This window comes from Schistocerca gregaria, chromosome 7, assembly GCF_023897955.1.
Source record: "Schistocerca gregaria isolate iqSchGreg1 chromosome 7, iqSchGreg1.2, whole genome shotgun sequence".
Taxonomy (NCBI): Eukaryota; Metazoa; Arthropoda; class Insecta; order Orthoptera; family Acrididae; genus Schistocerca; species Schistocerca gregaria.
The window spans coordinates 346078261-346105885 of record NC_064926.1 but is presented as its reverse complement, the minus strand read 5'-3'; the positions used below and the strand labels follow the sequence as shown (position 1 = coordinate 346105885).

Genomic DNA, 27625 nt, shown 5'->3' with positions numbered 1-27625 from the left:
AACGTAACACCCGTTCTGTTGTTTAATAACAGTATGAAAGTAGCCGGAGTGATTCAGCTGCCCCTAGCGATGTCGTTTTATGCTCTGGCCTTCAAGATCTACGCTCGAGATATACACGTTCTCTCGCTCGCTACGCTGAAACTATTGATCCTATAGAAAGAAAAATGAACAGGAAACTTAATATAGTTATATTCTGCACTGGGATACGTTTTTTCTGGAGGCCACAGTTTTCGAGTTATTCAATACAAACGTATAAAGGTGACCTTCAAATGGACTTACAGCTCCACACCCATCCCTCACCAGTCAGTATTTCTGGTATGTTGTTCCTCTCACACCCTCCTACCACTGTACAAAAATTTGCACTTATACGAACTGTTTTCTACGTTCGACTTTTCTTTTATTTCTAATGACTGGGCTATTACACCAACAGCATAATCTGCTATTCCGTTAACATTATTAATCTGAACGTGACCAAATCTAACTACATTGTCTATTTGATCCAAAGTTAACCTTTAAAGGCACAGACTTTCGTTGTTAGAAGGCCAGAGCACTACAAAGATATAAATTTTTATTTCATGCTGTCAAAATTCACAAAATTGTTAGGTAACATTTATTCAGAAATCAGTTTTACTGTCTGTAACAGCTGGACTACGCCGGTGGCATAATAAGGCTAGTCGAAGTAGACTAAAAAAGGTTGAACGTGGGAAATAATGTGTGCAATCGCAAATTTTTTTTAGTGGTAGGACGGAGTGCCATAAACAACAGACTAGAAAACCTGACAGGTGGCGGCTAAGTGCGAGAATGGGGGTGCGTTTGTGTTGAGTAGCTCTAGAAACGGGGCCTGTTGCGAAAACGTTTCCCGATACAAAATTTAAGTACATTAAATTTCATACATAAAGGCTTAGTTCATTTTGTCTGTAGACTAATAATCTGCTCTTAGGGAGTGAGAGAATATGAAAATCTTGCGTTTGGTTTTTGAAGGGCAAACATAACTTTGCGGGCTGCATAAAATTTCGTCGATAGGGACAGCTGAATCCCTCTATACGTCCGCTCCACTTTCTCAGACCCAGGGAGGGCAGGACAACTGTTTGCCTTGTCTGGTAACACCAAAGAGAGGAAATCATTTTACAGGCAGGGAAACTACTACCAACAGTATACAGAAGGAAACAGTATCATAGGAAATGAAGGAATATTTATTTTGAATGATGGCAGTTACAACAGTGACTGAGCAGATGGAAGATGATGGCGCAGTGCTCTGGCGGCCCAGCTAGCGGTCCAGCTGGTGCGGCTGCATGCGGCCGCGGATCGTCTCCCCCAGGAAGCGGGCGCCCTCGTCGTCCGCCTCGCGGAACCCGCGGATGCTCTTCCTGCAGCGTCCCAGCCAGTCCCGGGTCTTCGGGAAGCCGCTCAGGTCTGCTCCTATAGCCTGAAGGCAGGATACGTATCCTCACTTAACCTATTTCTTGATGATTTTCGTAAACGTTTTGCTATCTAGGAAGTCCAATAGAAACGTTACGAATTTTGCTGCCTGACAAAAATAAATAACTACATAAAAAGAAAATGAAGCAGCCAGGAGACACGATCGGATGTCAGTGTACACGAACAATTCAAGGGGTGGGGGAGGGGCGGGGGTTATACGTAACTGACAAAGAGTTGCAATTCCCTATAGCTGGTAAAACAGCCATCTGAGTGTGTTAGTGAAGTTCGTCATTAGTGTTCTCACTGGGCCTGGGCCTGGTAGGCTATATGAACGGGGTTAGCAGAGACAGAGGTTGACTGATCACTGTGAAGAACGCAAAGATGTCGCGCACTAATGAGAGACAGCTTTATCAGCTCCTGATAGAATCTGAAAGCAGCCTCATTGTGGGTCTCCATCTGGCTTGCTGCGCACTGGAATGCAATATTCAAACTCGTGAGGCATTCAGATTCGACTGCCGCCTTATTTTGGACGGCATGGGAACGTGAGGGCAGGTACACTACTGGCCATTAAAATTGCTACACCAAGAAGAAACGCAGATGATAAACGGGTATTCATTGGACAAATATATTATGCTAGAACTGACAAGTGATTACATTTTCACATAATTTGGGTGCATAGATCCTGAGAAATCATTACACAGAACTACCACCTCTGGCCCTGATAACGGCCTTGATACGCCTGAGCATTGAATCAAACAGAGCTTGGATGGCGTGTACAGGTACAGCTGCCCATGCAGCTTCAACACGATACCACAGTTCATCAAGAGTAGTGACTGGCGTTCTGTGACGAGCCAGTTGCTCGGCCACCATTGAACAGACGTTTTCAATTGGTGAGAGATCTGGAGAATGTGCTGGCCAGGGCACCAGTCGAACATTTTCTGTATCCAGAGAGGCCTGTACGGAACCTGCAACATGCGGTCGTGCATTATCCTGCTGAAATGTAGGGTTTCGCAGAGATCGAATGAAGGATAGAGCCACAGGTCGTAACACATCTGAAATGTAACGTTAATTGTTCAAAGTGCGGTCATTGCGAACAAGAGGTGACCGAGACGTGTAACCAATGACACCCCATACCGTCACGCCGAGTGACACGCCAGTATGGCGACGACGAATACATGCTTGCAATGTGCGTTCACCGCGATGTCGCCAAACACGGATGCGAACACCATGATGCTGTAAACAGAACCTGGATTCATCCGAAAAAAATGACGTTTTGTCATTCGTGCACCCAGGTTCGTCGTTGAGTACACCATCGCAATCACTCCTGTCTGTGATGCAGCGTCGAGGGCAACAGCACCCATGGTCTCAGAGTCCATGCTGCTGCAAACGTCGTCGAACTGTTCGTGCATATGGTTGTTGTCTTGCAAACGTCCCCATCTGTTGATTCAGGAATCGAGACGTGGCTGCAAGATCCGTTACAGCCATGCGGATAAGTTGCCTCTCGTCTCGATTGCTAGTGATACGAGGCTATTTGGATCCAGCACGGCGTTCCGTATTACCCTGCTGAACTCACCTATTCCATATTATGCAGTCACTGGATGTCGACCAACGCGAGCAGCAATGTCGCCATACGATAAACCGCAATCGCGATAGGCTACAATCCGACCTTTATCAAAGTCGGTAATGTGATGGTACGAATTTTTCCTCCTGACACGAGGCATCACAACAACGTTTCACCAGGTAACGCCGGTCAACTGCTGTTTGTGTATGGGAAATCGGTTGGAAACTTTCCTCATGTCTGCACGTTGTGGGTGTCGCCAGGACACCAACCTTGTGTGAATGCTCTGAAAAGCTAATCATTTGCATATCACAGCATCTTCTTCCTGTCGGTTAAATTTCGCGTCCGTGGCACGTCGTCTTCTTGGTGTAGCAACTTTAATGGCTAGCAGTGCATAATAGTCACCAAGTCGACCATGCCTGACCACCTAAAAAGAGGAGCGCCATTCTGCGCAGCAACCACATCATAACACCTTGACACCTGCACCTGCCACCCGAGAAGAAGTAATGGACTCCCTGCAACATTCCGTGTTATTCCACAGCATCTTGGTCGGAGATTGGCAGCAGCCAGGATTGGCTACCGTTAACGCCACAACACAAACTGCTACGTTTGGAGTGGTGTCGTGATGGTGAAGCACGGACTGCTGACAAATGGCGTCGCTCTGTGGTCAGTGATGACTGCCACAGATAAGCATCATTGGCGTGTATGCCGTAGAGCTGTAGAGAGTTCCAATTCTTCCAACGTTTTGGAGAGTCACTGTGGTGTTAATCCTGCGGTTATGGTTTAGGAAACTACCAGGTATGACTTCAGGTCACGACTGGTAGTGTCAAATTCTAATAGCATAACAGTAAGCCGAGGCATGTCTGTTACATCTTACGCGAAAGTATCGTGGCGCCATATTTCAGCAGGACAATGTTCGTCTACACATGTGACTTGTCTTTATGAACTGTCTGAACGATTCGGAGGCACTCCCGCGGCCAGCAAGATTCCCAGATGCGTCCCCGGCAGAACATGTATGGGACCAGTTCAGAAGTCAACTCTGTCCCAGCGGCAGTATCCAGGATATGAAGAAGTAGTTACAACAGCTGTGGCCATCTTGGTGATGACACCCTTCCCAAAAGCCGTGGCTAGCTTGCCTCAGGAGAGCACAGAACGTCTTTATGACACTCCTCCCAATTGAATCAGTGCATGAATCCAGTCCAGTGGGTGTGCAACGTCATACTGATAATTGGGCTAATGCCAAGCACATTGTAAATTTGACTCGAGACTGTAATCACTGAAATAACGTCACATGTTCTCTCAACCTACGAAATTTCGTTTCGTTTCCTCCTTTGTTTCTGGGTGCATCACTTTTCTCTGTCAGGCAGTGTACATACAACAAGAACGCCACGTGCCAAATCAGGACACGGATATCAACATCGCAAAGTAAACTGCTAAGAAGAAGCTTACTGTGTAATAGTTGTAAACTTGTTTCTCAATAGGCCCTACTCTTTTGGCCACACGAAATCTCTTCATACAGCTATCTTCGCAATGGAAGTGAATGTATACATAAATCTGCACAGTCTGTCAACATGACTCGAGGGATCATTTCAACCTTGGACTATACATATATTGTTACTTTCCTTCAAAAAGAGTTGCCAGCACTGGAATTTGCTTGACGAATTGGCGTCGCTCATAGCGATGTCACTCGAAAATTCAGCCGTTATCGTGATAAACAAAAAATTTAATTTCTGCATCATAGTTGTCGCCCCCTTCGTTATCATCTGATGACCACGACCTACATGTTATGGATCTTACGTCCGAAGACGAATAATATAGAAGAACTTACGCTGCCTTCTTGGAGGTAACTGGGATCCATGCGGTCCTCCGCCGTTTCCATGCAATCAAATTGACCCCAAGGCATCCACTACGAGGAACAGTACAATCTCCACAGCACCGTGGTGCGCGAAAAAGCTGGGCAAGGGAACGCCAGGAACAGCTTCAATGAGTTTGCAACTTGTGTGACACCTGATGATAGTCATAGAGGAGTGTAGAGGCAGTCAGGTAGCAACACACATATATGAGTGTTCCGTCCAACAGGTTTAGAAGGTAGGTTGAGAAGTCATGTTTTGGAACCAATATATGGTATACAGATGCCGGACGCCTCCCATCTCTATTCAAGCCAAGTTCAGTGCCGTACGATAGCGAAGCAGGATCCTCCAGCGGGTTGTCCTGTCGTCTTTCAGGAAGGTAATTCACACAGCACCCGCTTTGTAAATACCCTCCTCCAGGAGGCACAAATCAACTAGCTGGAACGGTTCGCGGTTTCAGCTTACATGAACACTATCGAACATCCTTGGAGTCACTCGAAACTCGCAGTGTGTCATTTCAGGTACCCTGATCACACACTACATGACCTCAGACCTTCGAACAATGGGTTAGTGTTGAGCAGAAATATATGTACCACAATGTGGACAGCATGACAGTGCATCATAGTACTGAAAGTCACCCAGCAGCAGGTTACGGTTTCACCAATGTGATGTGTGATCTGTCAGACAGTCAGCCTTTACTTTTTATTGTTTTAAAGTGAAGTTATTTTTTTAGAAACATAAGTCTTACGCATCTGCATACGAAAGCATTAATCGGCCAAACCTCTGGAAGACAGTGCAAGATTTCAACAGACCAATGAAGTAAATTAAGCTGATTGCAGCTCATTACAACCGATTATGTTGCCAAGTACGCTTTGCAAATCAGTTGTCAGCACCCTTCACGATTATGGAAGGGTTGAGACGGGGCGGTCGTCTGTCGCCAGTTCTGTTCAACATTGCGCTGGAAAAGATGAGACGTGCAGTTGGCCGTATTAGGGTTATGGAGATGGTTGAAAATGAGACTAGAATTGTATTTGCAGAAGATGTGGTTGGGGTTGGGTTGTTTCGGGGAGAAGACCAGACAGTGAGGTCATTGGTCTCGTCGGATTAGGCAAGGACGGGGAAGGAAGTCGGCCCTGCCCTTTCGAAGGAACCATCCCGGCATTTGCCTAAAGCGATTTAGGGAAATCGCGGAAAACCTAAATCAGGATGGCCGGACGCGGGACTGAACCGTCGTCCTCCCGAATGCGAGTCCAGTGTGCTAGCCACTGCGCCATCTCGCTCGGTGAAGATGTGGTGCTTGTGGGCAAAACTCAGAATGAATCGAGATACATCTCTCTTTTTGCTAAAATCAAACAAATTCGGGTTACAGGTCAACGATGAAAAAACATAATATTAGTCTCCCGCCGGCAAAAAATAGACACCATCACTTTAGCCGGTCGCAATTTTGAAACAGTCGAAACATTCAAGTGCCGGGGGCAATATTGTCGAATAAAAGTGAGATAGAGGCGGAAATTCAACGATGAATAACAACTGCAAACCGGTGTGCTACAGTTTAAACCACCTATACATGTCACGCATCGTATCCCAGGAAAGCAAGATACAACTACTAAGGCGCCCGGTTATATTGTTTGGTTATTAGACGTGGGCCAGTGCACGATAGAAAAGCGGATCAATGCATTTGAGATTTTAAGGAAAATTTATGGTGTGGTACAAAATGCAGAAACTGGACGACTGGAAAGAAGACACAATGAATATCTGTATCGCCGAGCATAGGGTGCTCTCCCTAACAAAGTATTAATACAGGATTAATACAGCAGCAAACTGGTAGGCGTCCAAGCGGTCGTCCGCGAACGGGGTGGAAAGACAGAACTTTGGTAAGCCCGGAAGAAGCAGATCGAACAACCAGCAATGGGTAAAAATAATTGATTGTATTTAGTCATGATTTGTGGACTGGAAGTGTTGATCATTTCCTTACGTGTTATGTTACTGCCACTGGCCTAAATGCCTGTTTATGCCAATATATGGCGATGATGATAAGTGTTATTGCTTCATTCCTTGATCCCTTTGAATCTAAGCCCTCAAACGTTCGCATATATTAAGGTGGTACAGAAAATTTTTTGAGGAATTTATGGAAGCTATAGCTTAATTACTTTTCCTGTCTTAAGTCTCCCACACTGCAAATAAAGCTCTATATTTTTAACACCGAAACGGTACCGAGCTACAATTTTATAAGCATTGCGTAAGACGGCGCTTTACAGTTTAGCGATTCGTCGATATAGAAATGATGGTAGACAAAGAAGGAGCTTGGTTGAAATGTGATGAGAGCTACAGTTTTGTTGAACGAAAGTCCCGCTATTCTCCAGAAAGTATTTAGGTAAACGACGAATGACCTAAATCAGGTTTCAACCTCTGTGTTTCCAAACAAGTCAGCTATCATAGCCATTCCATCACGCTGTTGGTTTTAATTTTACTATCGATTTAGAAATATTGTTTTAAGCAATTTATTTCGGTCATAAATTCTTATTAATACAGTTATGTAATATTTGTTCTCATCTGTCTTGTAATATTGTCATAATGGGAGATTCTACATGCGTCTAAGAGTAATTAATCCAGCTGATTTCACTAATTGGCCAAATTTATGCTTCGTAATAAGTGTAACTATTACAACTGGAATAATAAAATATGTATCAGAACGTCTGTACGTAAGTAGTCAGTTTCTTACAGGAAATGTCTCATAAATTCATAATAAATAAAAAAATAGGAATCTTCGTTCCATAGGCCCTTACCTCTATGCTGGAGGCGGTTACAGCGCATGCGATGTCTGCGATAGTGGCGTGGTCTCCAGCCACCCAGCCAGTGCGCTCCAGGAACTTCTCCAGAAAGTCGAGTGCCTCATACAGGGCGTCCTTTTTGTCCTTGTCCACTGTAGTTTTCAGCCCAAAGTATAAAGGAGTCTGCAAAGTAACAGAATGTTTCACGTAGCATCGATATTTGATGAGTCACAGGTAATATGCAAGTACAAAATACTCTAAAATTGGTGCAAATCCAACACCTAGAAACAATGGTCTGAATTACTCCTAACTCGGAGGACGCGTAGTTCAGTGTAGTCCTACCTGCAGGAATGGCTGTTTTTGTCGTGGTCTTCAGTCTGATGGCTGGTTTGTTGCAGCTCTCCACACAAGTCCATCCTGAGCAAGCCTCCGAGTAACTACTGCCGCCTACACCCGTTTAACCTGATTTCTGTAGTCCAGCCTTGGTCTTCCTCTACAGTGTTTAACCCCCACACTACCTCCATTATGAAACTGACAGTTTCTTTGATACTTCATGAACTGTCCTATCAAACGACCAGTTCTTTTATTTACGTTGTGTGATAAATTTGATTTCTTCCCAATCGTGTTCAGTAGTTTGTTAGCAATTATTATCCGATCTGCCCATATAACCTTCAACATCCTGCTGTAGCACCACGTTTCAGAAGCTTCAGTTCTCTTTTTTTATCTGAACTGTTTCCCGCCAACGTTTCACTTCCATACATGACTATACTCTAAACAAATACCTGCAGAAAAGATTTCCTAGTATTTCATTTATATTCGATGCTAACAAATTTCGCTATTCAGAAGTATTTACCTTCCTATTTCCGGTCTACATTTCATATCGTCACTGTTTCTGCCATAGTCACTTATTATGCTGCCCAGATAGCATAACTTAGCTATTACTTTCAGTGTCTCATTTCTTAATTTAATTTCCTTGGTATCACCCGATTTAAATAGGTTGTAATCCATTACCCTTGTTTTACTTTTGTTAGTGTTCATTTTACAATCTCTTTTCAAAACGCTGTTCATTCCCTTCAGCCCTTTTTTTAGTTTTAATTTCTTCTCCCTGAAGTAAAACCTTTCTTCAAATTCCTCATTTGTTTCCTTCACAGCTCGCTCAGTGCATAGATTGAGAATAATACCTAGAAATCCTAATTTATCTCCATCGAGAAAAATAAGCAGATTCTCTAGAGGCTCATAAAGCTTCTAGATAGGAGGACACTCATTTAACATTCTTTTGAGAACATGTGAAAATCACAACGTGCTGTAACTGAACAAAGTCTCTCTATGAGTGCGCTAATTGATTCGAATGAACGCATATTCTACTGTGGCACACTCGAAATTTCCATTTGTATTTCATACGTACAATTTGAACAGGAATGACATACTACCCATCCTAAATAAAACGATGTTCAAAAACGAATGAAATGTATCATTTTCATTGAATAAACGTTTGTGTTGCTCTCTCATTACATTATCACTTCTGTACTGTACCCGTTATCACTTCTGTATTGTAGACCTTATGTATAGAACTAAATCAGTTACTAAAACAGGCGAAAAGTACATAAGTTTACACTAAACTTCTTAATGAAAACGATAAGTCTACATTACTATCGCATAGGGAATGAATATGAGTTCTTAACTACAGTGCAGTTGTTTTTCTGGAGCATACTCAAGGGCCTCCTGGAAGCTATTGACATGTACAAAAAATATGCTATTCAGTCAGAACAAATGCTGTAAATATGTGGCTTCTAACCTTCTGATTTGACACCTCTTCAGCAAACTGTGTGTCAATTTCACATATTACTTTGTTAAGAATAACTTTGTAGGACAATTGAATTAAGTAATGTGTTACGAACGACAACCACATGAACTATTACGATGGCTATTTGTCAACCGATGATGGCGCAACATTAGTGAGTGCAAAGGCACGAAAAGCAGAACAGCCGCCAGACTGTTCCGACTCATGCTGTGGTTTGACGCCAAGCTTGTCGGTTCACACAGGTGGTCGTGTAATGATGACAGAATTGAAAGCTACGGTTGAATTTTTCTAAGAGTTTGTTTAGTAGCAAATTTAAAGTAGTGCTGGGTACAGGATTAGGTAATATAGAGAACAGAATGTATTGCGGTACCAGGCGATGGGCTTCCAATAGCAAAGGTATTAAATGTGAAAGAAACTAAAATGTATGGGATTTTATATATTACAATACGTCTCATCTATCCATAAAATTTAATTACTTTATATTTATTCCTCTTGATGTTTTAGTTTCCACGAACCTTGTGTATGGACAGAAGTTCATAATATTGTGTACCTAAGCTCGACAAGTGTCTTCGGATTTTACAATGTTTTCCAGATGTTATGCAGGGACGTTCATCGTTTTCAATTCAGAAACACCTGCCTCCGTGCTAGAGATATCTGTTGTACGACAGCGAATCTTCACTCGGACCGAAGCTGACGTCAGTTACACTCTACCGGTGGGGGAATAATTTCTTGGAAAATACAGTGTTTACCAGCAACTAGGGCGGGAGCGGAAGGGGTGGATGAATTTAGTTCCTGAGTACTGACTGCTGGATTTGACAACCTTATACTGTGTTTTTTTCAAACTTGTCCACAGGGTCTCGTGGAGAGCGGACACGTGACAATTTCTGTTGTCGCCTATCTAATTATGAAGTGTAGGTCGGCGGCCTCCTTTGAAGCTATGCGAGTGGAATAAACTATGTGTCGGCAGTGAGTTTTCCTCTCTGCCTGCTCTCTCGCTGTCGTCTTCCTCACCAAGTAGACACGAAGCGCGCCCTCATCATAGTCTCTTGAACTAAACAGCCATTTCGAATACTATACTCAAAGAAGAGAAAACTTTGGCAATCAGGCCTGTGGTTCTTCCCCCTAAGTAAAGCTGTGAGAATTTACTTATGTGGCATGAGGGATTCCCGTATCTGAACCGAATATTTCTTATTTAATCAATTTTCTGTCACAAAGTCTAGGTGAAGGCTTTCTCTACAACTGGTGCTATAAAAATTAATACGTTTCACCAATCACTTATGCTGAAAGACTTATCACTCTCTTTGAGACATGAACTCAGATCAGACATTTCAAGTGTGGAGAGAATAACATTTAACTCTTGTAACTTTGTAAAGATATTTAATACTCAGTTTCACAGTGTCTCAGGTTCACGCCTAGCAGCAGTGTACGCGAATCGCTGAGGACGTAAAATTATAAGAGAAGACATTACACTGTTATTTTCTAGGGTGTCTCAAAGACATCCCCTGTCAAATGTCAATAAAAATACTTACGCCAACAGCTCTTAGGCGAGAATACAGGACTCCTTCATTGAAAAACAGTCTCTGGATGACGACCGCTCGTTTCTTTGGGTCTTTTGGGTAGAGGGAATCGTCTTTCCCATACTGTGAAACGAGGTACGTTGCTATTGCGTGGCTGTCAGGAAATAAGCAATGCCATTAGTAAAGCTATGGTTCGTTTCGGTGGACAGAAGAATATTTTCTTAACCATGATGCTTATATGTATTCACCTGTCCCAGAGGACGAAATCATTGTCGATAAGCGTTGGTACTGTATGTTGTGGATTTAACTGCAACAAAAGAAAATGATTTGTGCCGTAAGCTGATACAGTAGCGACAAAAATTTGGTGTAAATGTTAATTCACATGGTACAATAACAGTATAATGCAATAAACTAAGGAAAATGGAAAACGGTAGGTGCACATGAGAATCTCGTAAAGCAGAAGTCTTCCCGAAGAGTTGGTTTTACACATAGTGTTAATTTGTTTATCAAGCGTCTGCAGAAGAATTAAACGATTTCTTCTCAACAGCTGTAATCTGCCACGCAGCGACAAATTACCAGCCCCAAGATATCAATCTCTTGAGAGACAAGTTTTTCCTAAAACATGTCACTACCGGCACAGTACACAAAGCAATTATGAGAATCTCTTCCGAGGCAGTAGGAAATGATGGAGTGAGCATTGGCATGATTAAAAACGTCGTAGCCACTATTATTCCAATTATCACAGACATCTTCAACCTGTCTCTTGTCAGTAGTATATATCCTACTGAGTGGAAGCAAAGTTTAATCCAGCCTATACCCAAGACTGACAACCCTAAGTCTCCAGGTGACTACAGGCCGATCAGCATACTACCTGCAATATCTAAAGCCCTAGAATACATCGTCCATGAACAGCTGACGGATTACCTCAAAACTCATAACATCCATGACGAATATCAGTCAGGCTTTCGAAAGCACCACAGTACAGCAACTGCATTAATCAAAGTAACTGATGACATTAAACATGCTATGGACAGACGTGAAGCTACTATCCTAACACTGCTTGACTTTAGCAAGGCTTTTGACACAGTTGACTTCGATATATTACTAATTAAAATGAAACAGCTGAATTTCTCAAACAGCGCAATACACTGGTTCGACAGCTACCTCAAAAACAGAAGTCAACAAGTCATTTGTGGGTCGGAAAAGTCATCATGGAAAAGCGTGCGCTCTGGAGTTCCCCAAGGCTCCGTCCTTGGTCCACTACTCTTCTCACTGTATATTAATGATATTTCTTCAGTGATTCACTCCTGCAGCTACCATCTATATGCTGACGACATCCAACTGTACATAAGTGCAAACCCCAAAAACATTGCTGGCGCAGTAGCGAGTATGAACGCAGATCTTTGCTCTGTTTCTCGATGGGCACAGAACCTAGGTCTGAAACTAAACCCGAAGAAATCCCAGGTCACACTTATATCTCATCCAAAGTTAATCAGCCGGTACTTTCGCGATATGGTCCCTAAAATACTCCTCAATGGTACCCAACTACCATACCAAAAAACAGTAAAAGACCTTGGAATAATCTTGGATGAACACCTAAACTGGGAAGAACAAACAGTCACAGCTTGCCGGAAATCGCTCTCCTCCCTACATGCAATTCAAAAATTTAGAAAAATATTTCCAACCCATGTTAAACAAAAATTAGTCCAAACACTAGTCTTGCCTAATCTTTACTACTGCGATGTAGTTCAACACGGCACGAATAGTGAAAATTCTAGATGCCTCGAGCTAGTGATGAATGCTTGCGTCAGATACGTGTGCAATATTCGGTTGTATGGTCATATCAGTCCTTCATACTCCCAGCTAGGTTGGATACGCCCACATAAGGCACGCGATCTCCACACGATGTGCTTACTTCATCGATTTCTTAGCCACTGGTGCCCTCAATACTTATCTTCTCACATTAAACATCTATCATCATTCCACAATCGCAATACCAGATCGGATACGTCTATCATCTTGGCTGTACCTTTACATAACACAAAATCTTTCTCCGTGTCATTCTCCATCTCAGCCATACGACTATGGAACGCACTCCCCTGTGATCTGCGTCTTATCCAGAACTACTCAACATTCAAGAGGGAACTCAAAACTTACATATTAGGGACGGTATAGCCACCATTGTTGTGCCCCTAACATCTCTTTCTTTCTTCTCTCCATCACAGCTTCGAATTTTACCATTCTTTTTCTCTTCCTCAAACCTATCTACCTCTTATATATCTCTTTCACCCCATTCTATCGTCTTATGTCTCTGCTCGATGAGAATAACTCACAAGCTGCAAGAATATAACGAGAAAATTCCCAACTAACTGACATTCACAAAAGAAATGTATGTTTACTTTCATATACTTAGTCACTATTGTTATTATTATTATTATTACTATTATCATTATTATTATCATTATTATCGTTGATTGTTATAATTATTTTTATTGTTATAACTATCATTGTACTACTGTTATAATCTCAAATTTTTTTCGTTTGACATCAATACTGCATAATACGTTAAATGTTCTTAATGTTATTTAGTAACTGTAACTCGTTCAATCTGAGTATGCCTGGTTAGGTGTAAGAGAGGGCCTGAAGGCCCTAATCTTGCCAGGTAAAATAAATGCATAAATAAATAAATAAATAAATAAATAAATAATTTGTGTGCTTTACATAGCTAACGCATGCGAAAAAATAAAATATAATTCAACCACAATGATATAGTCACTTTATTTTTTCGTGTCCAGAGATCAAAGTTTTTCATTTCAAAATTAGGCTACATCCAGTGCTTAATTGCTTCCCTGTCATAATTAATAGAGGGAAAATTGACTGGGCAAATGTCCTTGTCGCAGTGGTAAAACTAGTTCCCGTCAGATCACCGAAGTTAAGCGCTGTCGGGCGTGGCTAGCACTAGCATGGGTGGCGTACGAGTCTGCCGAGCACTGTTGGCAAGCGGGGTCCGTTCAGCCCTTGTGCGGCCAACTGAGGAGCCACTTGACTGAGAAGTAGCGGCTCGGGTAACGAAGACTGGCATCGGCCGCAAGAGCGGTGTACTGACCACATGCCTCTCCATATCCACTTCCAATAAAGCCTATCGGCTGAAGATGACACGGCGGACGGTCGGTAGCTGGGCCTTCCGAGGCCTTTTGGTATGGGGTGCAATTTAGCTTATGTTCCCTGGAACAGTTAGGACAGGTCAGGAGATGTTCCGTACTTCACATTCGCCACAGTTCCATCTGTCATCATATTTGTCTATGAGACCCCACTCCATCACATTTCCGTTCACTGGTGCTACATCGGTTCATATGCTGTTCAGGCTCCTCCAAATTTTTCAACCCAAGTTCTCGCCACTGGGTATCTCCTGTAGCAGAGGGTAATCGTCTGGGAACTCGCTAAGTTCATTGTTTAAGACTGTCTTGCTGGATTTAAGTCTTCTAGGCCCACAGAAAGCGTCAAATGAGGTGTGGCGTTCATCGAAGGAATGCTTCACCTTCTCAGTGCTCTTCAGGAGCTTGAGTCTGCACATCTGGGGACCATATATGGTTTATTGAGAGGCATAGGTTTATGCCAGTTATCGATCAGTATATTTCATTTAAGTTTAAGCTGACCTTTTTGGCTTGTATGGATCTGAACCACACCAAGCAAACCTATTCTGGCTTGGAGAATCGCTGTACATAGGCTGTTGTTCTCAGTACGTTTGGTGTAGCTCCGCCTCTGCTATAGACCAATTTCCTAGGTATGTTATTTCTGGCAGCGTCTTTCTGACATGCCCTCTTGCAGTGATGTGTATACGTTAGTGATAGGTCTAATACGACAACCAGGCATCTGTGAATTCAAGGGTGATGCTATTCCAGTTTACTTCCAGCTGTCGGTTTGCTCGTTTTGGGTTAAGATGGAAGGCGCTGACTTTTGACATTGAGGGGTTTCATTCAGAGAAATTTTCCTGATCGTGTTCTGATACTGCAGTTAGAACGCGTTCCAGGTTTTTTTTTTTTTGTATCACCTCAATATTCTTTCTTTGAACTGTGATGGCCAGATCGTCGGCGTTCAAAAAGTGAGAAATATTATTTGGTGTTGGGTGGTCATTGGTATAGAGGTTGAATATAACATGGGCCAACAACTAACCTTGGCAAGCCTATTGTTCTGCCATTGTCAACTGCTCCTTCTGCCCCATTGTGACATAGAAGATTCGGTTTTTCAGCAGTGATTCAGTGAGTTTTAGAAGCTGTTAATACATAAGGGTGTCACACAGTTTTGTCATTTTGTGCCATGCAGAGCATAGGTCAACCAAGGCTAGTCCTGCTATTTGATTACTTTGCACCCTTTCGCTGTCTGTTCAATAAGACACAAGATTTCGCTGGTGCAAGATTTCCCTGCTCTGGAACTGTCCTGTTAAAGGGTGAGCTTTGGGTCCACGATGCCTGCAATGAGGGTCAGTATCAGTTGTTCATACAGTTTGCATGGTTGACATATGAGCGATATAGATCGACAGTTCTTTGGGGAATTTGGGTCTTTCCCGATGTTACTACCTTTTCTTTTCTCCGCATCTTTAGGTTCCATTGTTGGTCTCCAGGGCCGAAGTGTTTCATCCAATCCATACAAAAATCGCCCATAACAGCTGCTCTTTCTCTTTTTATTGAGGGCAAATGGCACAATGAAGTTATTTGATTTTGGTTCTGGCTACATATTGATTTTCCATTTAGAGTTGAGTTGGTGGCCAACTTGGTTGGGTTTTACTTGGTTCGTTTGTTTAACTTCCTAACGCTCACAGCTGAGGGTTCTGACTAAGTTCCAGGACAGTTTGCTACAATCGGTCGTGTCATTTCCTTCAGTATTCAGTCCCTTTACTCTCACTCAGCATTTCTATTAATTCAGTTCCGAATGAAGACTTGCTAGTACAGTGATTTTGTTTGTTCAGGATGCCCTCTGACTGGGCTGTAAAGCCTGGTCTCTCGGAAGATTGTTGGAGAATCTCTAAGAAGTTTTTGTAGTTTTACGGAATTGGGCTGAGTTTCTGCATTGAAATCTTCTGCATACTCCATCCATTAGCCTTTTAAAAATTGAACGTTTTGTGGAATACTATTTTTATTGTTCTAACTGCAGCACATGTCTGGATTCCAATTGGCCCACAATACACAAACAAGGCATTGAAGAGAAAATCGTAAAAATCAACAATGAAGCCATGAAACCAGTGGATGAGTTGTTATTTTTACGGTGGTTTAAGGTAGTGAATGTATGGGTGGCAAAATGGTGAGGAATGAGTTTGGTAAACTCAACAGGATTTTCAGAAGTAAGCTTCCGATGCGTCTGAAAAGGGAAGTTTACAACCAGAGTGTATTATCAGTCGAGTTTTACGGCGATGAGACAGGGACATTTAATGCGAAAACCAATTAAAACATAAGGATTGTGAGCAGTAAACACATTCATGTTCGTAACCACTGGGAAAATAGGAAAACAAGCAAATGGATCAGGAAGACACTGGATTGGAAGGCATTTTCATGACGGTAAGGAAAATGAGAAGGAAGCGGGAGGAACCTGTTGCCAACACATCCGTGTCCATCGATTTGTTGCGGACGAAGAGGCGTACGCCTGGGTAGAATAATGGTTCCGTACGCAACCGCAAATCTTTTTTCATGTCGGCAATGTCCGTCTTGTCTCGCAGTCGGATAAATGCATATAAAATTACAGCGACTACTTTTGAAAAAAATAAACAGTTTACATATTGTTTCCATCTGCCTCGTTTTCATTTGACTGCCACTTACAGCCGATTTTATTTTGGAATGTCCTAAGCGCGACAATTCTGGTTGTATTTTACGGTGCTGCACTTTCTACTACTCTTTTAGTTGATACTATGGGAAAGGAACTGAAGGCAAACCATTCGTTCAAAAGGCAACTGTGTTCAAACACTTCTCCGTGACACTATAAGAAATTCTTAGAAGCAATATTATACACAGTAAAGTCGAGTATCTGAGTAGTTAACCTGAGCTCTAGGGAACTAAATTTCACGGTCGCTGGTGACTTCAGTGTTGAGTGCACACACACACACACACACACACACGAGAGAGAGAGAGAGAGAGAGAGAGAGAGAGATATTCTTTACTTCACATAACTTCCTAGTTTGCGCCACCCGTGCACGTAGACTAAACTCCTGCAGTGTTGCAGCATACCTTGAGATAATCTTCCTTGAGGTGTTCCTTCGAAGCCAAGTCTATTTTTTTGACTATGACGTCTACTCCAACAGCCTTCGCTACTGCCAGAGCTATCCTCGAAGAGGGGGCAGCTCCGTCGAAGTACAGTGTGATGGGCATGACGTCAGTATCTCCTCGCTGAATAGAGAAATAAAAATAAAGACGTCAGTTCACAGAGGGATGCTGTGGTGCTGCAGTAAACCTGCAAGGTGTCATTAGCGAATCAATGTACATGAGTGAACTACAGATAGATATGCTTACCTTATATATTAAGTAATTTTTATATTTTCCATCAACAGAAAAAGTAGAAATTACAGGTGATATGGTAAAAGCTCTGTTGTATTATATACTTGTTTTGCGATACATTTGGATTTTATTTTGCAATGTAAAGAATTATAGCTACATGAGTTATTCTGGTAGTTTAATACCGCGCTATCCACGTAGCTTAGTTCAGTCGTTTATACGGTATACATATAATACGGCGCAGTGTTAGAATGCAATAGCTATATTCCTCTTAGCAGCTAAACTCAAATCCCCAAGCAATCGTTTATTATTACACAACCACAAGTCTAAACATAAAGGCAGCTATTTGAAAAGAAACTTTTTATTGGACGAACAACATAGTAAATAATATCGTCTCCCTCTATAAAGTCCCACAACCAGAATGCAATTCCTAACTGCATCCTGAAGAAGTTTCCTGGCATCGTGCACATTCACTCTTGCAACGCTTGTACAGTCTTGTCCTCCAATAAAAACTATTAATCTTGTAAACAATGTACATAAATATGCTTGTGTCTAGATATGGGCAAACTGATACACGTAACTGTTTCGAAAAAAATGGAACAGTACAGTCTAATGTTACGATACGCTGTTTCGAAACAGTGAAACAGTTTGTGTTTTGAAATTTAATAAAACTACACATTTTGACTACTGTATAAGTATGTCCAAATAAACACAAATGAGGTGCGAAAGCGCTAATCATATCGCAGAAAGTATGAAACTATCACTTAGGCATCTTGGCACTCTCGTATTTCCTGCAGCAAAAGCGCTGCTTTCGTGTCGTGTGAGTTTTATACTTTCCAATTGGCTGAGGACAGCCATAGCTGAAGACAGAAGAACCACCACGAACGGAACTGGAGGTGGGAACAAACTGCAGGAACTACGGATATGCTACTGGGATTCCCACATTCCGTTAGTATGGGTAATATACCCATTCTGCTAATTTCCATGCGCACAAAGGGAATCATTGTGGATAATAGGAACAGTGACTATAGACTCACAAATAATGCCAAATAATTCGAATAAATAACAAAACATAACAGAAAAAAAAATTGTCTTTCAAGATGTTTCGAACCGTTACTATAAATTCGCCATGCTTCCCAGCCCTTCCCTTTCACTATTACACTATCAGTGATATGTCAAACAGATTGCTTGCAATTATATATACATCAAATTTATGTATATGTCTAATAACTGTCACTCTACTCCTTTTTTATTCAAAATGTTGTAGGCTTACTTGCATTTCTTAATATGATTACTGTACATAAACAGAGAAGCATATGTTATAAAAAAGTGTAATTTAACTGAATGATTTTCACGTATTTATGATTTTGAATGTGAATATTATGCGTTGTTTTATTGTTTGGTTAGTGTTTATAAAGCAGATGTTGCGCCATTTCGGAATAGGACAGTCAGCTAGAAACGAAGCTTTATTTTCGGATATCTTATTCTTCTTGCTATTGCTTGTCAAAAAGATTTCGACACTCTTGAAAGTGTTTCACGAAGTGGTATGTTGTGTATCAGTACCTGTGCCGAGCCCGAATCTCGTCCGACACAGAGCGGAATGAAACATCACTGTTTCGATACAATTAGTCCGTTCCAAGCACAGGTGGACTGAAACAGCCTTATTTTGAAACAGCGATACAGTTTCTGTGTCTGGCTCGAGATCGAATCTGGTCCGATTATCCGAGACAGGAGCGGAATGAAACACCACTGTTTCGAAACAGTGAAGCACAGCCGTTCCGAAACACTGATACAGATCCACGTATCGATACACTGTATCGAAACACAGAAACAGTTGGCAAGTCTACTTGTGTCTGCGTAATCTTTTTCACATACAGGTACAACATCTCATGTACAACAACGTCAGTTCTAGACACGACGATCATCACGAATCATTCGCTCAGGTGTCTCGATATGCCTGTCCATTTTCGAAATAGACGGCTTATCCAAACGCGTTGCTCACACATATCCATCCTCTTCAACGTCATTTGACCGCTGCACTGTAGTCACATCCTGCGAAAAATGTTCGAAGTTACACTCCCTTCAAAGTAGTGAAAACTAAACACTCCACTAGTTTCTTAGTTGGTGCATCCGGGCAACAGGGGGCTCCTAAAGAAATGCTATGAAATGACTATGACTATAAAGAGCTATTCATTGAAGAAACACAGCTATAGAGCGATCCACAAAAGATGGCAGTTAACCCAGGTCGGGATTCGGACGTGTTCCAAGCGACAGTTGTAGTACATGCATACATGTGCTTTGCGCTTGATGTAAGCGTGTATCACGCAAATTATGTTTCTCACTTGCTTGTGTAGAATTAGTCGCTTACCACCGCTATCAGCCACAGGACAACTTGCAACAGTTGGAATACAAATTTACCAAATAACTCGCTACGATCACGTTTAATGCTCGCATTGGATACGACATTCACAGCAGAACGCTCGGAACACCACTGAAAGCTAATTGGCTGCCGGAGAATGCGTGACGTAGTTGCACAGAACGAGCCTAAACTCACCACCATCGTTTGTGTCCAACTATAGCGCACAAGAATAACAGTGAAGTTAAGGCAGTTCATTGTTGAGTAGTGTTGTCAATCTATGGAGCAGAACAAATTGCTTTTATTTATTGACTTGTCCTCGTACATTAGCAAGTGAAAATCAAGTGATGTTTGTGCATAGTGTAAAGCAAGAGCCCCAAAAATGCTCGAATGCATCAATGCGACATGGGTGGCGAGGTCCAGTAATGTTGTGTGCCAAATGAAAGCCTACCACTCACCTTGGCTGTTGCCAATTCCATAATTAGGAGATTTTATAATTTTGGTTTTGTCAAATTCGATTTAACGTAATTTCGTCTTTCAGCTTAGTTTTGCACCTTAGAAGATATATCTGTAGAAACTGGGCTTTCTTACCGAAGTAATTGGTGGAAATTTCATTAGGAAGAAGATATTTACTCTATTTCATCTTTTACAACCGCTTAGCAATTGATTAAAAAATTTTCTGCTTGTGTAATAGGACACACAGTAGAACAGGCGCTTCGGAAGTGTTTTATTATTATTATTATTACAGACCAGACGAGTAAATGTGATACATAAAAGAGCTTTTATGAATGTATAATATATACAGCAGATGATAACATGTCATTGTAATACATTATAGTAACTGACAGCAAGTACAATACTTGTAAGTCACTGTAGAGGAAAATTGTGATGGAATTCCGTTCAAGAAAGAACACGTACAATTAAAAAAGCCTTATCTATTAAAGCAAAATTGAGGCCTAACAGTTTGATGGTTAAAATCAGGTGTCTATAAGCATCAGATGGCATCGCTATAAACACTGCAAAACGGTTAAGTAATTTGGGTAGGAAAGAAGAACTATTCGAAAAATTTTTGTTCCGAAGTATGAGCATGGCAATTTAAATTAAGACGCAACAAGGAGGTTTATGAAAAAACTGAAAATTTAACAGACACAGTGAGAAAGGGGCGGATCACAATTTATGGTCACCTAAAAAGAATGGGCAAGAAGAGGACAAAAAGATTTCGTTTCCTTTGACAAAAATATGAAAACTTCAATTTCAAGGTGTATAGAAGTTAGGCAAGATTTACAGGAGTTGTGAATTAGAGACAAAGACTTAGACAACATAGATTCATGGAAAATGATACAGTAAGTCAAGGGGTTACAAAAAAAAAAAAAACACAGACTTGTAGAAGTCAGTCGTTCTAGTAGACATGGGACAGCGATTGATGATACAAATAAAGATAACGAACCACTGCAGCCATGTCATCAAAGAAATTTATTTCAAAGGGCTAGTTTCGGGGCAACATTTACGCTATCTTCAGGTCCATTGTAAACCAAAAGAGTATTTTCATTCCTTGGCCTAGGTGTTGTTGAACACATGAAATACTAGTTTGATTATATACATCACGACTACATACTCTACAAGATGTTGCCACTACTGTTGGACATCGACACAACAAAGGAGAGAAAAGTGCAGACCAAAATGAAGAAGTATTGGAAAGCCAAATGAGACGTCATAAATCAGGTGTTTCACGTGGTCCTAAGTTGGCCAACTTCGAATAATAATAATAATAATAATAATAATAAAAGAGAAATAATAATAATTTTAAAATAATAATAACATAACATCTTACATGAGCCGGAATGAAACAAGTTTCTAATTATAAAACTTGAAATGAGAAAAGAAATACAAAAACGGAGAAAGTTTCAATCCTACGTGTTGTGTTGGCTTAAATATATGTTTAAAAACGAATCAATAAAAGACAAAGGATATTTTCTAAAAGAACCATTGACTTCGTTGGATGTACATAAAAATAATTACTTGAAACGGAAAGAGGTTCTCTTCTAGACTTTTCGGTGATTAAAAATATCCAAGAAGTGAAAAGTGACCCATTTGCTACGGCGGGAGAGATACCGCCAATGACCTTTCAAATTTCTGTGTGTGTGTGTGTGTGTGTGTGTGTGTGTGTGTGTGTGTGTGTGTGTGTGTGTGTGTGTCTTGTCCATTATAATATCAACAAAAAGGCTTACGGACTTATTAGAGAGGGAAGAATACAAACATGTGAAACAAAAGATTAGACACTTTGACTAGCAGAGGAGAGTCACCTTCGGAAAAAAAGAAGATAAGAATTTAATGTCGCGTCGACAACGAGGTGATAAGAGACGGACTGCAAAATCGCATTGGACAAGGCTGAAATGGGCCGAGTCCTTTCAAGGAAACCATCCTAGTACTTCCCTGAAGTGATTTAGGAAAATCACGGAGAACCAAAATCTGGATGGCCGAACGAGGATTTGAGTAATCGTCCACCCGAATGCGAGTGCAGTGTGCTAAATACTGAGCTACCTCATTCGGTAGTGATCTGCGAGATACCCCAAGCGCAAAAGAAGTTTAGATATCCGGAAAAGTACCTAATCTAGAAACTGCAGACTACACGATGCAGATACGACAAAAACTGAAATTACGATAGAAACACTAGGTGGAAACGCGTTATGAAAATAAAATACGACGCAAATACAGTAGAGAGACTGGCGAATAAAAAAATGAAGTATTTCAAGTAAAATATATTAATAATAAAACAGTTTACTCATTAGTCGCAACGAGCACTAGACATTATCTTCAGAAATGATTTTCTTTCAGCTTATATCAAATAACCATTAGCCGAAGAACACTGAAGTTCCTGTAACTTACCGGGGAGTGTGAGTGAAGAAGCAATTTGCTGTGTAGCAATGCACTCCAGGAAGAGGAATTTGTCTGTAACCTCGCAGGCAGCTCACTATATACCGCCAGTCAACTTGTCCATTCATGCCAGCCTAGTCAATGCACGGATTCCATCTCTCTCTCTCTCTTTCTCTCTCTCTGCTTTTTCTCTGTGTCTTGTCACGCGGCAGTGCTGCATCATGCCTCTAAGATAAGAAATACTTCCGCTGGTGATGCAGCGGTAAACACCTCGACCTAAGGACAGAGTAAGCATTAAAGAATGCTGAGTCAAGATTATCTACTACTATGCGAGGCAGTACGACAGTCCTAACTCTACAGCGGAAATTGTGTTTCGTAATGCTAGTCCCAATCACAGGAAAGCCACGAAGTTAATTTTATTGGCATACTTAATTTTTAGTTTAGTATTTTAACAACACTTCATCGTCAGTTTAAAAACATTTGTTGTTGTTGTGGTCTTCAGTCCAGAGACTGGGTTTGATGCAGCTCTGCTTGCTACTCTATCCTGTGCAAGCTGCTTCATCTCTCTGTACCTACTGCAACCTACATCCTTCTAAATTTGTTTAGTGCATTCATCTCTTGGTCTCCCTCTACGATTTTTACCCTCCGCGCTGCCCTCCAATACTAAACTGTTGATTCCCTGATGCCTGAGAATATGTCGTACCAAACGATCCATTCTTCTAGTGAATTTGTGCCACAAATTTCTCTTCTCCCCAATTCTATTCAATACCTCCTCATTAGTTATATGATCTACCCATCTAATTATCAGCATTATTCTGTAGCACCACATTTCGAAAGCCTCTATTCTCTTCTTGTCTAAACTGTTTATCGTCCACGTTTCACTTCCACACATGGCTACACTCCATACAAATACTTCCAGAAACGACTTCCTGACACTTAAATCTATACTCGATGTCAACAAATTTCTCTTCTTCAGAAACGCTTTCCTTGCCATTGCCAGTCTACATTTTATATCCTCTCTACTTCGACCATCATCAATTATTTTGCTCCCCAAATAGCAAAACTTATTTACTACTTTAAGCGTCTCGTTTCCTAATCTAATACCCTCTGCATGACCTGATTTAATTCGACTACATTCCATTATCCCCGTTTTGCTTTTGTTGATGCTCATCTTATATCCTCCTTTCAAGACACTGTCCATTCCGTTCAGCTGCTCTTCCAGGTCCTTTCTGTCTCTGACAATTACAATATCATCGGCGAACCTCAAAGTTTTTATTTCTTTTCCATGGATTTTAATAACTAATCAGAATTTTTCTTTTGTTTCAAAAAAATGGTTCAAATGGCTCTGAGCACTATGGAACTTAACATCTATGGTCAGCAGTCCCCTAGAACTTAGAACTACTTAAACCTAACTAACCTAAGGACATGACACAACACCCAGTCATTACGAGGCAGAGAAAATCCCTGACCCCGCCGGGAATCGAATCCGGGCGCGGGAAGCGAGAACGCTACCGCACGACCACGAGCTGCGGCCTCTTTTGTTTCCTTTACTGCTTGCTCAATATACAGATTGAATAACATCGCCGGCCGCGGTGGTCTAGCGGTTCTAGGCGCTCAGTCCGGAACCGCGCGACTGCTACGGTCGCAGGTTCTAATCCTGCCTCGGGCATGGATGTGTGTGATGTCCTTAGGTTAGTTAGGTTTAAGTAGTTCTAAGTTCTAGGGGACTGATGACCACAGATGTTAAGTCCCATAGTGCTCAGAGCCATTTTTGAATAACATCGGGGAGAGGCTACAACCCTGTCTCACTCCCTTCCCAACCACTGCTTCCCTTTCGTGTGCGTCAACTCTTATAACTGCCATCTGGTTTCTGTACAAATTGTAAATAGCCTTTCGCTCCCTGTATTTTACTCCTGTCACCTTCAGAATTTGAAAGAGAGTATTCCAGTCAACACTGTAAAAAGCTTTTTCTAAGCTTTATACGTCGCTACACTATTTCGGGAATATGGTGCAGTCATATAAGTGTGAACATTAATAAAACCGAAAAATTCCTAACTGTTAATGGAGGAGAAAAGGTACTATGAACATGTGCTCGATATGCATCTTTGCTAAGATAGATGGCACTGACGAGTGAAAGTTCCTCTGACCACCTGCCGTGTATTCTTTGGGTGTTGCAGGCTGTGTGATTGGTGCAGTGTACTGTAAGCAGCAGAGTGGTTCGGTCGGTATTCATGTCGGGAACAAGCCGACCGAGATGATGTTTGTGTACGGAGAAGCGGGTGGAAACTGCCGAGAGGCAGCACGGCTATACCAAAACCAATTCCCTCACGGACACCAACCACATTATACAACGTTTCAAAGTCTTTTTGGGCGTTTGCGTGATCATGGGTCCTTTCGGACAGACTGAAGTGCAGGGATGCGGCGGACCGTGTGTACAGCAGATTTGGAGAACCGGGTTCTACTGGATATTGAAACGAATCCTAGTACAAGTCCAGACAGGTAGCCTACCTAAACGGTGAGAGCGAAAGTATGCGGCAGTCCATGATGTGACGTGTGAAAGCGTGCGCTGCATCCCATGGTGGTCACTTGGAACATTGGTTGTGACGCGGATTCAATGCAACTCTATACTGTGTTCCGGGACATTTTTTGTGATTGCACGCACTCCGTTCGTTTCCAGACACACGTTCGTCGGACCTTTTTTTCTCCACTTCCAGTCAGGAAACCAATCCATCTCTGCAGTTTGTCGGTTTTATTAATATTCACCCTGCATAGTGATACAGTCTGAATTATCGTCTGATGATACATTCAGAGCTACACATGTAGCGAAAACGAAGCTAGTAACGAATGAAAGAATGCTCGTAGCATAAACGTATGTAGGATTCTTCACTGGTTATCAAACACAAATGTATTCGTATGACTGGATAAACAACTGACTAGCATTTACTTACTGACTGTGAAAGGTCTCCTTACAAAAATTAATGAATTACTGTACTGATGAACCTCTTACATTATTTGATTTTCAAACAGCTGAGCAGAACTGAACATACTCAGACATTTCGCTCTTTGCCAATTCTCATCTACACTAAACTGACACACAATATTTTTAGTGCAACGCAATAATCGCTACAAAGGAATGGCCCTGACTAACAATAACCTTTACATTTCATGAATCACTTACCTCATAAAAATCTTCGTTACTCGAACTACTGCAATACAGCGAGCGCCAATACTGCCAGCTAAATAAAAGATTCAAACTACTGAAGGCACTAACAACAAATAGGAATAGTTAGCAAATGAATGATTTTGATAGAGAACAAACAATGTATTTACATTAATAGTATTCAAAAGTCATAATATATATAGCAGTTCATGACATCCAGTCTTACAAATTCACTGTCTCTGATGGACACACGTCCTGATCATCCGCTCTCAAAACTCCGCCATTTCTCTCCCCACATCCACCACTGCTGGCGGCTCACCTCTTAACTGCGCAACGCTACGAGCTGTTAACAGCCAACTGCCCAACACTACAGCTCCGGGCCAGATGCCTTCGTTCCTCTGACCTCTGACTCCAACAATGCCAGCCAGTCACTGACTGCACACAGCACAGCCAGTGATTTTCATACAGAGCGCTATGTGGCGTTACCAACATAAAAACCTATACAGCCTACTTACAACTGCAAGCTACCATGTCATTCGGTCAGCTCAACACGCACGCTGATGGGAAAAAAAATCGCAGCAACAAGGAGTTTTGCGACATAAACGAAAGTTGGTAGGCGTATTTCTACATCTGAAAGATGATGTCTACCCAAACTTCGCTTCACTCTCGTGAGACTGGCGCTAGTAGCGCCGCTCTGAGTATGCAAATCATGGTTGCCTTAAATATGGATGTAGTGAGTTGGTGTCAGTCAAGAATGCCTTTAAAGCGACGAGGACGCAATTTCCAACACGACACTGAGTTTGAACGAGGTCGTGTAATAAAGCTACGAAAAGATAGATGTTTGTGCTGCAATGCTGCAGAAAGACTTGGCAGGAATGTAGCCACTATGCATGATTGCTGGTAGCGATGGTCACGGATATTCTAGGTCCAAGAAGAACGGACTCCGTACGACCACGTGTATGGCTCTGGCGCATCATACTACATCTGCAGCAGCAATCTGAGCAACAGTTGGCACCACTGTGGCACAACGAACTGTTGCAAATCTGTTACTTTAACGACAGCTCCGAGCCAGATGCCTTCGTTCCTCTGACCTCAAACCATCGCCATTTGCGACTTCAGAGGTGTCAAGCGAAAGCTTGCTGGAGGGCAAGATGGAAGTCTGTTGTGTTTCTTGATGAAAGCTTGTTCTGGCTCGATGCCAGTGATGGCTTCGTGTTGGCCAGAAGAAGGCCAGTTGAGGGCATGCAACCAACCTGTCTGCATTCTAGACACAGCAGACCTACACACGGGGTTATGATCTGGGATGCGTTTCGTATGACAGCGAGAAGACATTCATGGTTATAACACCTACCTTGAAAGCAATTCTGTACGACAATCTGGTGATTGCTGCTATTCATGACGAGCATCCCAGTGAGTTTAATAATTTTTTCATAATGTGGGGCCTCAATCATAACATATTTCTTTGAAGTCAGTACCGCCATTATACTGTTTTTATTTGCGGTGTTACATTTACACCATCATGATTTCGGTTTTAAATTGCCATTATCAAGTGTTTTATTGCTATACAGTGCCTAAGATGGCATACTGTCGTATTTAAAATACACTATCAGAAGCATTCTCTAAGGGTCAATATTTCTGGTAAAAGTCTACTGCTTTGTTTTATCACTGAGTATGGTATATGCAGTGATAAAACAAGGCAGTAGGCTTTTACCACAAATATTGACCCTTAGACAATGCGTCTAATAGTGTATTTTTAATACGACAGTATGCCATCTTAGGCACTGTATAACATTAAAACACTTGATAATGACACTTTAAAGCCGAAATCACGATCGTAGAA

General features: G+C 41.7%; 1 protein-coding gene across 1 annotated transcript; it reads right to left on the bottom strand.

Annotated features, from left to right (window-relative positions):
• Positions 1 to 1175: 1175 nt before the first annotated feature.
• LOC126281409 (glutathione S-transferase 1-like) lies at positions 1176 to 22734 on the bottom strand. Its single transcript, XM_049980346.1, has 6 exons — positions 22638 to 22734; positions 17132 to 17290; positions 11165 to 11223; positions 10929 to 11070; positions 7614 to 7781; positions 1176 to 1426 (listed from the first exon to the last, which is right to left on the bottom strand). The coding sequence occupies exons 2-6, from the start codon at positions 17270 to 17272 to the stop codon at positions 1268 to 1270; spliced, it is 669 nt and encodes a 222-aa protein (XP_049836303.1). The 5' UTR covers positions 17273 to 17290; positions 22638 to 22734; the 3' UTR covers positions 1176 to 1267.
• Positions 22735 to 27625: the final 4891 nt, after the last annotated feature.